The sequence below is a fragment of the Salvia miltiorrhiza genome, chromosome 8 (assembly GCF_028751815.1).
Source record: "Salvia miltiorrhiza cultivar Shanhuang (shh) chromosome 8, IMPLAD_Smil_shh, whole genome shotgun sequence".
Classification (NCBI taxonomy): domain Eukaryota; kingdom Viridiplantae; phylum Streptophyta; class Magnoliopsida; order Lamiales; family Lamiaceae; genus Salvia; species Salvia miltiorrhiza.
The window spans coordinates 40,396,669-40,409,890 of record NC_080394.1 but is presented as its reverse complement, the minus strand read 5'-3'; the positions used below and the strand labels follow the sequence as shown (position 1 = coordinate 40,409,890).

At 38.8% G+C, this 13,222-nt stretch overlaps 1 protein-coding gene and 1 long non-coding RNA gene across 2 annotated transcripts; one reads left to right on the top strand and one right to left on the bottom strand.

Annotated features, from left to right (window-relative positions):
* The first annotated feature begins 1,686 nt into the window (after positions 1-1,686).
* LOC130996760 (E3 ubiquitin-protein ligase PUB23-like) lies at positions 1,687-3,383 on the top strand. Its single transcript, XM_057922046.1, has one exon. It carries the CDS (start codon positions 1,896-1,898, stop codon positions 3,090-3,092), a length of 1,197 nt encoding a protein of 398 aa, XP_057778029.1. The 5' UTR covers positions 1,687-1,895; the 3' UTR covers positions 3,093-3,383.
* A 5,625-nt stretch (positions 3,384-9,008) lies between these two features.
* On the bottom strand, positions 9,009-11,240 carry LOC130996759 (uncharacterized). Its single transcript, XR_009092787.1, has 2 exons — positions 11,054-11,240; positions 9,009-9,658 (listed from the first exon to the last, which is right to left on the bottom strand). It is a non-coding gene; the product is annotated as an uncharacterized LOC130996759 (long non-coding RNA).
* Positions 11,241-13,222: the final 1,982 nt, after the last annotated feature.

Sequence of the window (13,222 nt, the reverse complement as noted above, 5' to 3'; positions counted from 1 at the left end):
ATTTTTGTGCACTCTGCTCTGTTTAAGGCTCGCAACAATGAATCAATCGAGGTTCTCTCTTGACCTAACACGTTATTTGAGAATTGTGTACACCTATTAGCTGACTCGGTGGGTTGATCTCCATTCGGGCACTAATCATGTATGAGGCGTTATAAGGGTGCTCGACGGGATGTGTTCCGGAGCATTGGGTCCCAAATGGGAACTTGGCTGGGTTACGCCCTCAGTTCAAGTAAAGCGGGAGAAATGGATCCGTCGGTGGCTAAAAGGTCCGGGATCACAGCGAGTAACGGAAAGGGAGTGTGACAATTGCGCGCAATATAATAAAATGTTTTAACATGCTTAGAAGTTATTTCAATTTAAAACCTTCTAAGTCATGTCAAGTATAATTGGATAAACTGCTCTTATGATTATGAAATGTTTATAAAAATGGTAGCCCACTAAGTACATTAGTACTTAGCCCAAAATTACTTTCAAATGTTTTCAGGTTGATTGGTCGGTGCTGACGGGGCAGAGCTGAGGCTAGGGTTCAACTCCGTATTTTTGTCTTCCGCTGTTGCGCTAGCTCTTATTATCTTTTGTTTCTCTAACTTGAGACTTCTATGTTAAGATTCTAAATTTATGTTTCTTATCGAGCTTAGACTCTCAACTCTAGCACTATGTTATTTAATATTGGTTATCAGAAGCATGAAACCAAACTTGTGATCCTAAGATTTAGAATGTTATTAATTGATTAGTATCAGTTGATTTATGTCTTTCTTCACTCAAAGGGCGTTGCCCGACTTCTTATCCTATTATTTGAATTTCACAAGGTCCTTCCCTTGTTCATTTCTATAATTTTAGTCGCACCCCGATTATAGTTTATTCCTTCAAGAATTGGGGTGTGACATATTTGGCCTTGCAGGAAAGACAAAGTGGAAAAAAAAAATATCGCTTATCTATTGATGGCGTAAACTTTTTCACATATTCAAATATTCAATTGAGAATGGAATCGTGCAACACTCTCTAAAATCAATATTCTCGAAACAATATTGATAACATAATTCCAATCAAATTTATAATTATTTCATCAATAGGCATCACAGATCTAAAATCGTAGATTTAATTAGAAATTGAAGCAATCGAGCAAAAATAATTTTAATAAATTCGATTGCAAATATCAAAATCAAATTTAATAAATTTACTAGTACCTTGCAGGAAAGACATGATTCTTTCCTATGGCATACCTTCAATAATGAATATAGAACAATCGTGATTAGAGACGATCGTGCTGATAACGTGTTGAAAGTAGAGAGAAAAGTAGAAGAAGAGAGAATAGCGTAGAGAGCATAGAGAGAATAAATCTGCAGGAGCATCTTATTATGAGGACTAAATGCCTTTATTTATAGGAGATACAAAGCTAGGGTTAGGGTTTAGGGTTAAGTCATTTAATAGGGAAATATATATTTTATATATATTTACAACAGTCCAAAGGGATTCTTAAATTAAACCGCATTTGCGAAGAAGGTGTGAAAGAGAAGGGAAATAGAGTTGTTCTTTACTCATTTCCATTTCGACGTATTAAAAAAGGAAAGAGAATCTTTGACTTGCAAAAAGTGGCACGCGAATATTTTTCTAGAGTAAGTCAAACGACGTCGGTGAAGAAGAGTGAATAATTCTACTCTGCCCGCCCACACATTAGACTTGGTGCTACAAAAGTCTCAGTCCAAATTATTAAATCAACCTTCATATCATATTATAATCACACAAACTCAACTTTCCGTGTTTTGACTCTGAAAATCTCTCTCTCTCTCTCTCTTCTTCACACGCATATATAATAAGCATATCCCAACCTCCAGCTCAGAAATCATCGATCAAACCACTACTCTTTCTTCTCCAACTCAGCTAATTAATCATCAATGGCGGAAATCGAAGTCCCCTCGTATTTTCTGTGCCCCATTTCGCTGGAGATCATGAAGGACCCCGTCACCATCTCCACCGGCATAACCTTCGACAGAGACAGCATCGAGAAATGGATATTCTCCTACAAGAACCGCACCTGCCCCCTCACAAAGCAGCCCCTCTCCGACGCCGACCTCACCCCCAACGTCACCCTCCGCCGCCTCATCCAGTCCTGGTGCACCCTCCACGCCTCCCACGGCGTTGAGCGCCTCCCCACCCCCAAGCCCCCCGTCACCAAACCCCAGCTCCTCTCTCTCCTCGCCGGCGCCGGCGCCACCCCCCAAACGCAGATCAAGTGCCTCCACCGCCTCCGATCCATCGCCTCCACCAACCAAACCAACCGAATTTGCATGGAGAAATCCGGCGCCGCCGATTTCCTCGCCGCGCTAGTCGTCGGAGCGTCGGGAGAGACCTCGGGGGAGGCTTTGAGCATTCTCCACAGCCTCCAGCTATCGGAATCCAGCCTCAAAACCCTAGCTTCTAGACCCGAATTCGTCAATTGCTTAACCAGATTTATGCAATCTTCCAGCTACGAATCGCGAGCTTACGCAGTCATGATGCTGAAATCGATGGCGGAAGTCGCCGATGATCCAGCTCACCTTTTCAGCTCAAATCCTCAAATATTAATCGAGTTAATTCAAATCTTAAAAGACCAGATCTGTAAAAAAGCGACCAAGGCAGCGCTGAAGGTGCTGATCGCGATCTGCGCGTGGGGCAGAAATAAAATCAAAGCAGCGCAAGCCGGATTGGTCGGAGTGATGATCAATCTCCTTCTCGAGTCGACCGATAAGAGGTCGTCGGAGATGATGCTGACGGTGCTGGATCTGGTGTGCCAGTGCGCAGAGGGAAGGGCGGAGCTGCTGCAGCACGGCGCCGGATTAGCCGTGGTGTCGAAGAAGATACTTAGGGTTTCGCACGTAGGGAGTGAGAGGGCGGTGAGGGTGCTGCACTCGGTGGCGAGATTCTCGGCGACAGCGGCGGTGTTGCAGGAGATGGTGCAGATCGGAGTGGTGGCGAAGCTGTGCCTGCTGCTGCAGGTTGAGTGCGGGGTGAAGACCAAGGAGAGGGCAAGGGATATCTTGAAGATGCATGCCAGAGCCTGGAGGAATTCTTCATGCGTGCCTCATACTTTCGTTTCTTTGTGTCAATCTTGAGATGCCCAATTTTTTTATTTTAAGAGTTAAAATTTTCACATACATTAGTTGATTACAAGTTAGAAAAGAAACACTTCATCAAGTAAATTGGGCTTGCTGGTCATAAAATATGGCTTCAATGGCAGATTTTTGTTATGTATGTGTGTATAGATTGTTAATTAAATTGGAAGAGATTGTAGGGATATATTTATTTAATTTGTCGATTGGGCGGGTAAAAATGCCAACTTCCTTTAATATTTTGGGAAGTCGATCGTCGTTTTAAATGAATCGGATGATTGATTATTTCTCGCATGCGTTACTCTATGTTGTTTCCAATATTGCTTAAGTTAGCGTTTTATTTGTATGGCCTTTTAGGTTGAGGGTGGGTTCTCTTTGATTGTAAATTTATCATGGAAAAAAGAATGATAAACAAAATTTCACCCTTTAAATCCTCCTTTTTTTTTCCCACATTGCCTACTTGACCTTTACTCATTCCTCGTTTACACTACAAAAGAGGGATAAAATTGTCCCTCCAATTAGTAAGGGTCAAATAGGAAATGTGGGAAAAGAAAGGAAAGATTTAAATGGTGAAATTTTGTTTATCCTTCATTTTCCCAAGATAAATTTACAACCAAAGAGAACGCACTCTGATTAGTTTAATATTGCTATATTGAGTGGATGTGAAGCTTGAATATATTGTACAGTGACATACTGCAAGAGTAGCTCAATTCATACTACTTCATCGTTATGGTCGGATTTTCTTTAGTTTGAATTATTTAGAGAATAGCAATTGGGAGGATTGAAAGGTAGGTACATATTAAAATAAATCAATCACAAACGATTTCCTGATTAGAGATTAGGGGTGGGTATCGGGTTGGTTTCGGATACTCTACCGGAAAAAATTGGGTACTTAAATCAAAAAAATAGTCGAAACCTTGTATATATTGGTATTGGTATCGGTAGCGAATTGGAAATCGGATATCTAATATTTGACTCGGGTACCTAAGTTGGGCATTCAGGTATCCTAAATTACCTGAATTAATTCAATTTACAATGCTTCCAGCTTATTCAGGTACCTAATTTACTCGATTTAGGGTAAATCGGATATTCGAGTATCCTAATACTCGAATTTTTTTAAAAAAATATTTTATATTTTAAGCCCTTAACCTATATCACTGTGTTTGTTTTCAATTCTCTGTATTAACAAATAACATAAAAACAACAATCAACAATCAATTAATATTCTCAAATAAATAAGGGAAGTAAAATTATCCAAAAAGAGAAATAACATCAATTCTTCAACCCCCTAATTTCATAATTTGAACATACATTACCTGTTGTTGCTGCTGCTTGGAATTGAAGGAGGGGCGATGAGGCTCAGAGCTGCAGCGAGGTTCTCTGATCTCCCCCCTCTGGAACGGTTAGCTAGGATGTTGGGAGGACTCGCAGTCTGCTTGGAGAATGCTCATGGTGCCAGAAGGGGTTCAGTTGACTGGGTAGGTGGGTAAGTGACGCCGCGTACAGAGGGAGAGAGATTTGCGTTACAGACTCACTTTGCGTTGCTAGATAGAATAGGGTTTTAATTAAATTTTAAACAATAAAATTAGTTAAACAAAAAAATATGATACAAATACAAATATTCAGGTATACTCGATTTCCAGGCATACCTTAGTATCAATATCGACCCAATACCCTAAATATTTGGGTATCGGGTAGCCAATACCCGATTGATTATCGGGTTGAATCGGATATTACCCGATACCCGATTTTGATTTTTCCACCTCTATTAGAGATGGTCTACCGATGGAGAATTGAATTTTTGACTAAGGGGTCATTGTTTTGAAATTCTACTTAGCGTTACGATATGGGGGTTAAGAAAATAGGGAAAGAAAAAGGCATTGTGAAATATTAAATTTCACTAATATTTCAATAAAACTCATTTAACACAGTAAACTGTGATGTAATTAATAAAGTCAAAAAGGCTATATAGATAACTTAATTCTCAATAATATAAGTTCTACAAATTTCAAGAAAACTATCATATCAAAAGGCTCAGTATTAATACATAAATCAAAGTATCTAGAGTTATGCAACTGAAATCATAGGTAGATAAATCTACGACGACATATCCTAAACAGCTAGGGAAGACTTATTTATTAACAACCCAAAGACTCCACTCAGCACAACTCTATCATCTCATCAGCTAACTTGCACATTTTGAAAATATATGCAGACCTAGTTGAGTACAAACTCACTCAATATACATTTGCCAAAATATATTTCATTCTCATAAGGGTTAATAGCCGGAAAATACACGAAGTATCATGAGATTTGCATATTGCACACCACCTTTAAAATTAGCTCCAGAATACATCACCTTTAATTTAGTTGTAAATTGCACACGGTGACAATTCCGGCAGCTCTTAAGTTTGACCGGCGATGACGTGGACAGTAGTAACATTACACGTGGGCAAAACGTTGCCGTTTTGATATTTGAAGAATTTCTTAAAAAAAAAGTGTTTACCTGTTCACCCCCTTCTCCACTCAACCGCCACCTCCACCACCCATTCCTCATCGACGCCGGCACCTCCCGCCGCCTCACCTACTCCGTCTCCCTCCGCCAAGTCGAGATGCAATCCGCCTCCTCGACAGGTAACAAGCCCGTGACAAAAACCCATCGAAACCATCTGCAACGCCTTCGGTGAGACGTGAATGTCGCCATTCGTCTCAGATCTGGACACCGAAGGGAATGCCGTGAGGGTCGCTGTCCTCGAAGCCCATCGAAGTTACTGTAGAAACCCATTGAAGCCATCTGCAACGCCTCTCGCCTCCTCCGATCAAGCTCACTGATCCAAAACCGCACCCGAACCAAAAATCAAGCTCACCGATCCAAAAATCAAAACGACGTCGGAATCGTTTTACATCAAAAATAAAAAACTCGGCTACAACAAAAATCCAAAGTCAGAATTGTTTTACATCAAAAAATCCAAAACTCGTCTAGACCAAAAAATCCAAAGTCGAAATTGTTTTACAAAATCCAAAGTCGAAAATGTCTACAGCAAAAATCCAAAAATCCACACTCTTTTTTTCTGATTTCGCCTGAAATTATCAGAAATTGTTTTACACATTTGCAGCAGCCTTGCGGATTTATAGATTTGCGCCGCCTCCAGTCCATCGGAGCGTCGGTTTGAGTCGCCGATTACCTTGAGACGGGAAGAAGGGTTGGATTGGAAGAAGGTGCAAGCGGCGTCCTCGAAATCTGTGGATTTTTCGCTTTTTTTTTTCAATTTATACTCACTCAAAACGACGTCGTTTTGAATGCCGGCGAGTCCACGTCTGAAAATTCCGGGAGCCACGTCAACACCGATCAAGGTGGTGGTCAACGCGTGTGCAATTTACAACTAAATTAAAAGGTGATGTATTCTGGAGCTAATTTTAAAGGTGATGTGCAATATGCAAATCTCGTGATAGTTCGTGTATTTTCCTGCTATTAACCCTTCTCATAAACTATAAATAGTCATTGTCCTTCTTAAATAATGATGATGAATGCGTGGTTTTATTATAGAAAAAGAGAAGACAAATAGAAAAGAAAACCTAACAAACATTTGAAAGCATATGATGTAGATTATAGTCGAGTCTCATCAAAACCTTATCGGTGAAATTCCAACGGAAAAAATACCAAGTAAGAAAAAAAGAGTACACATTCATTTACAACGACCAAGCCAACAAGGACCTATCGAAACAAAACCAGAGCCAAAAGTCAAGCTCAAAGCCTAAAAAGGAAGCAACTCTACTTGCCAAAAGCTTGAAAAAACTAAAGGGACCAGACTTACCGAAACCCAAACCGCAACGCACCAGGTGTTTGTTAAAACACAAGGAATTAATATATAAAAATTATGTGTTAACTAAATTCATTTTCTAAAATTTTCTCAAAGTTGCTTGTCCGGACTATGTTCTCAAGTAAGTATTGTTGGTGCTATAACTCATGTGCTGAGAAGGAGGCCTCTCTATGCAGCTTTGTGATCGGCCAACCTAGAAATTGACTCACGATTATAGTGTACACTAATTCTACATCTTGTAGAACCGATATCATTATGCTCGGGCAAATAGATAAGATACTAAAACTCAAAATTTGACAGTACAAAAATAGATTTTCAGTTGTTAGATTGATCTTCGTTCCACATCAGCAAGAACTTGTCTTCCATATAAATATATATAAACAACTTAGACCTTTTGGTCATAGACAGGGAAAATAACAAATTGGTGGCAAAATAAACATTATGTTGCGGTGCATGCTCATGTGAGTGAAAGTATAAATTTTAGCCTCTTTCGTAGGTGTTGTTTAATGGTATCATATTAAGCGAATATCTTGTACTACTTTTGATTATAGAACTTATTTCAAGATATGGAAAAGTACTAATATAAAATCTACATATCTTTTATTATCATAAAAACACTAGTGTCGAATATGACTAGAACACAAGGTCATTGTTATATAATGAATTTAGGTCATTCGCTTCCACAATCTTATATCTTAATTAAAACGGAAAATTACATCCTCAGGCATGTGGAACTTAAGGTGAGGTTTTCTTACTGTCTTTACCGTAGTTGTAGCTGCACCCAAAAATTTTAGGCATCAAGTAAATCTACGATTTCTATTTCATTTTCGGAGAGAACACCTCCAACCTGACACTCATTGCTAACAGGCCAGGAAAACTGAGTCATCGCTTCAAAAAATACGTTTGGGGGCACAAAGACGAGCTTGGGCAAGTTCAGATGTCTCAAACAATAACATATACTCCCTCCGTCCACAATTTAATGCCCCACTTTGGTGTGGGCACGGAGACTAAGAAAGCTAAAAAAGGTGATGTGGATGAAATATAAGGGTAGTTGACTAAAGTAATAAAGATAGTTGACTAAAGTGATAAAGGTGTTGTGAGTGGCTCCACTAGTGATAAAGTGTAGTAAATATAGAATATAAAAATAATAAAAGTGTTTTAAGGTGGGTCCATAAGTGGCAAATGGTAGTAAATATAGGAAAAGAAGAAGAGCAAAAAAGTACAAAAAGCAGCATAGGGGTTTAATTTGTGGACAAAATTTAAGAGCAAGTAGGGCTTTAAATTGTGGACGGAGGGAGTATGATTCAGACAAGATCTGCATGCAGTTATTTCTTGATATTCAAGTGCTAACTCTATTCTGGTGTTATGGAAATCATGAAGTCTTGTTGTCTCACTCATAGGAGTTATGTTTGATGTTCAGGAGTATGGGCGTAACCTTGCTTCCCTTGGGGTTGATGCTACTTCTACCAGCATATCGTTCGTTCTGGCACCATAAGCTTCTAGTTCCGAATTTCGACAAAAGATGCTGCATGCATCTGGAGTTATGCTAGAAGAGGAAGCGTGAACCATAGCAACCAAAAGTGTCATATTTTTGGTGGACCGAGGGAGTATCAAATTAAAAATCTTGTCAAGATCTTTAATTTAATATGCATATCAAATATTTTATAATTAGTCAAATTTTACAAATTGGAAAAGAAATAAAACCGAAAACTAAGAAGATAAAGAAAAAATTTACAAATAAATTTTAAATTTTATTATATCACATAATTATTTATTAATTATAAAATTAATTTGAAATCTATATCAAACTGAAAACTACTTTCTTAATGTATCTATTTTAGATGTGTGTTGTGGGCCTAATAAATTTTTTGTTTGGTCCAGTAGTCATCATAAAGAGCCCAGTACCTACCAATTGGATATTCAAGAATTTTATCCTCAAAAAGGTAAACAAATGTGTGTAAATTGGTTTTGAATAAACTTTCTCAATGGAAGAAGTCTTTAAAAAATCTACCGTCTCACAAGGGGTAGTATTGCGGCCACCAAATTGTAAAAGTAAAGTGTCACACCCCAATTCTTGAATGAATAAATACAATCGAGGTGCAACCAATTCATGGAAATAACACAAGGAAAAATCCTTGTTGAAACCGAATATAAGGTAACAGGTCGGGCTAGGCCCCTTTGGATCACAAGTTTTGTTTCATGCTTCTGATAACCAGTATTCATTAGCATAAAACTAGGAGTTAAGTGTTTAAGCTCAATCAGAGATGTCATTCTAAATCTAACATGAAAGTCTTAAGTTAAGAAAACACAAAAGACAAGATATTATATACTGCTACAGCGGAAGTCTTAAAAGGAAGTTGAACCCTAACCTCAGCTCAGTCCCGTCAGCACTAGCCAGCCAACCTGAAAACATTTGAAAGTATTTTTGGGCTAAGTACTAATGTACTCAGTGGGCAAGCATTTTCTGAAACATTTCATATTTACGTAAAGACAGTTTATCCAATCATAATTGACATAACTTAGAAGGTTTTATGATGACATAACTCAGACAAGTTGAATCGACCTCGGAACGCTACCCAGGCACACCTTACATTACATGCTTCGAAACACATCCAGCAAGCACCCTTATAACGCCTCTTAGTTAGTGCCCGATGAAGATCAACCCACCATGTCAGCTAACGAGTGTACACAATTCTCAGATAACGTGTTAGGCCATAAGAGAACCTCGAACGATTTGTTGTAGCGAGCCTTAAACAGAGCAGAGTGCATATAAACATTTTATTAGATAAACAGTTTGCATTTCATTGAAACATTTAGAGCTTAATAACTCAATCATACTTTATACATTTGGAACGTTTTGAGCTGATTTAATGTCATAATGGCGTGCTTAACATTCTATGATTCACTTAGACAGGTTTTCAGAATGTAATAAATAAATAATTGAAAATTACAATTTTTGAGTCAATGACACCAACAATATCCTTACTCGATTTTCTTTAAATCATAAATATTTTTATTGCATAATGCAAATGCAATTTCATGTCATGTTGAAACATATAATATGTAATTATACTTAAAATATGCACATAATAAAAATATAATATTATTATGCAATTCATCTCTTTTAAAAAAAAAAATTAATCAAACTTTATTATAAGTCTAATAAATAAATATTGGGCAGCTTATTTAAAATAATTAAATCAAAGACCCCTTTTTTCATAATTTTTTTTGTAGCTAAATAGACAAGGGCAGCCCAAATTTAAATAAATGAAGGCCCAAACTTTTAATACATTCAGCCAGCTTTAATAAAAGACCCAGCCCACTGAAAATAAAGAAGGCCCAGACTGAATTAAATCAGCCCAAGACACTCAAGCCCAAAACTCCCCAACCCTAAACTTCTTCTTCCTCAAGACTCACTCACACACACGACACACAAACACACGCACACTGAAACATGCCGCCGCCTCCTCTCTCAAAATTTTCTGGCGACAGCCATCACCACCATGGCCGCCGCCGCAAGCTTAGTCACCCCTCCGCTCTTTCCCTCGTCTCACTCTCCGTCCACGGCCGAACAACAGCGGCGGAGCCGCCGTGCCCTAGCCTCCCTCCATCTCTCGACTCCCCTCTGCCTCATCTATCACCTCCGCCCAGCCAGTCGCCGCCCGTATTTCGAGCGACGGCGGCGCCCTGTGCAGCTGCCCTAGGTTCCCGGCCGAACAGCAATTAGCCGCCGACCATCTCTCCCTCTTCCGGACAGCAGCGGCTTCACGCCACTGCCACCGTCGGCTCCCCTTTTCTCACGCCCATGTTCTCTCTTCCCTGGGTCCGGTCGACACCGTGAAGCCACCGCCGCCGTCGGCAGTAGTCCACCCAACTACTCTCAGACCCGACTCAATTCCAAAGTTAAACAAAAGTTCATATTTGTAGTTCGATAGCTTTCTGTTAAAACATTGTTTGTTCTTAAATGTCAAAATGATGTACATTTCGCATATGCAGATATATGTATATAACTGAAATGAATGTATGTATGTTTGTTTTAAATTCTTTGCTTGAGCAGGAGAAGTTCTCAGAAATGAGATAGGAAAATTAAAGCTTTCAACATTTGCTAGAAATATGAGACAATATGAGAGTTTAAAGTGAAACCTTGTAGAGAGTTGAAATGGTGGATTATTGGTATGTCTGATTTGAACTCCTTCTTGAAAGATAAAATTTGATAATTATGGAATATTTCGTATTGAATGGAAATGGGAGATTTGTTGTAGTAACTTTGATGATGGAGGAATGGCTTTGCAAGGTAAGGTGTGATGGTAAGGGTTGGGAGGGAGTAGGGGTGTAAGTGAGTCGAGCTAACTCGCGAGCTACTCGGGATCGGCTCGAAAATTACTCGAAATCGACTCGATGTTAGTCGAGTCGAACTCGAGCTCGAGCTACTCGATTAGGTACCGAGCCCGAGTTTGAGTTTCTTGATACTCGACTCGTTAAGCTCGCGAGCCTAATTGAGCCCAAACAATTATATATATATTATATATTATATATAGGCCCAAAATAAATATAATTCAGCCCACAAGAAGGCCCAAGTCACAAGCCCAATTATATTGTAACAATTAACAATTACACAAAACCTAAACCCTATGAAATCACACGCTGACACAAACTCCAGAGTCCAGACCACCCAAATCACTTTTCTCTCTCTCTCAGCGCGCTGACCGGTGACCTATGACACACACTCCAGCACTGGGCGCGACAGCAGCTCGTCCTCCCGGGAAAGGTCCGGCGAGCCTGACAGCAGTAGCAGTGCAGCACGGAGCCACCGCGGCGCCGCCTTTGGTTCTCATTTTCCAGGCCCGACGGCCGGCGCGACAGCAATAGTATCTACCACCACCGACTGCCCTTTTTCCAGCCCGGCGTGACTGCTCTTCTTTCTTAGCTCGACGCAACTACTCTCCTTCCTCGGTGCAACTGGTAATCGAGCTTAATCGAGTCGAGCTCGAGCTCGCGAATATGGCATCGAGTCGAGCTCGAGCTCAAAAAAATCAAGCTCGGCCGAGTCGAGCTCGAGCTCGAGCTTTATGAAAACAACCGAGTTCGAGTCTGAGCAGAGCAATACTCGACTCGACTCGACTCATTTACACCCCTAGGAGGGAGTAGTTGTGGAAAAGTTGGTGATATGACAATTGAAAACTCTTCTAATAAAAATTGGATCTGTAATTTAATATGAAGGTATCACTAATTAAAATGCTCATGTAAAAATCATTAATACTCAAACTTAAATAAATATGTCATGCACAAGAATTTGAATAATTAAAATTTTACAAAAGTTTTATAAATCATTTTTGTTGGAATTTAGAATAAACTCGTATTTATTCTCCAGCATGAATCGTCTTATACTTCTAAGTTCAAAATTACTCTAAACTTAGTTATAAAGAATCGGGGTATTATATATAGGGTGAATATTTTATAAATATTGAGTATAAATGAGGTTTAATATATAAATTAAGGAGGTTTCTAAGAAAAGAAAACAAACAATCTTTGTGCACAGATGAAAATAGTACTCCCTGTGTTCTGATACAAATGTCTCACTTTTTATAATGGAATATCCCATTAAAAATGTCTCATTCCTTTTTTGGCAAATAATTAAAGGAATTTAATCGGCTCACCCGCTATATTCTCTTTCTATACCTATTTTTAAAATAATATTTAAATAATTTCCATTAATTCACTTTATCTACTAATTACACATTTCTTAATCTACGTGCTAAAAATAATGGAACATCTATCTATGTATATAATAGCAAAAAAAACTATATCCTACGTGGCATCATATAATCATTTCATTCTAATTTTCCTCAATTTTCATCCATTCTTATTTTTTTCTAAATTTGTAATCAATTTTAATATCTAAAATCATTAAATATCTAAAAAAATCATTAAATGTCTAAAAAGCACATACGTCCTGATTTATGCTTAATTTACTCTATTTTTAAGGGTTTGTATGTGCATGTTTTAAGATAATCTTCTGAAAATTGGTGCGTTTATGGTGTATTATATGCTTTGCAGGAGATTTAGGCTTTCGAAATGGAAGAATGCAATTTTGGAGAATTTTGGATGAATTTGGCGTTTTCTAGATGTTTTGGTCTCTGGAGTCAGAGAAATCACCGTTCCTCTGGAGTCAGAGAAGTCAAAGTCCAGAGCAGAGAAGCGCCAGCGTCAGAAAAGCGAAGTGCCAGTACAGCGAAATCAAGTCTGCAGTGCAGCGGAATCAATCGCCAGAGAAATCACAATTTCTCTGGAGTCAGAGTAATCACCATTTCT

Excerpts from the sequence above, each read along its gene's own strand:
- LOC130996760 (XM_057922046.1), top strand. The coding sequence starts at position 1,896 with ATGGCGGAAATCGAAGTCCCCTCGTATTTTCTGTGCCCCATTTCGCTG.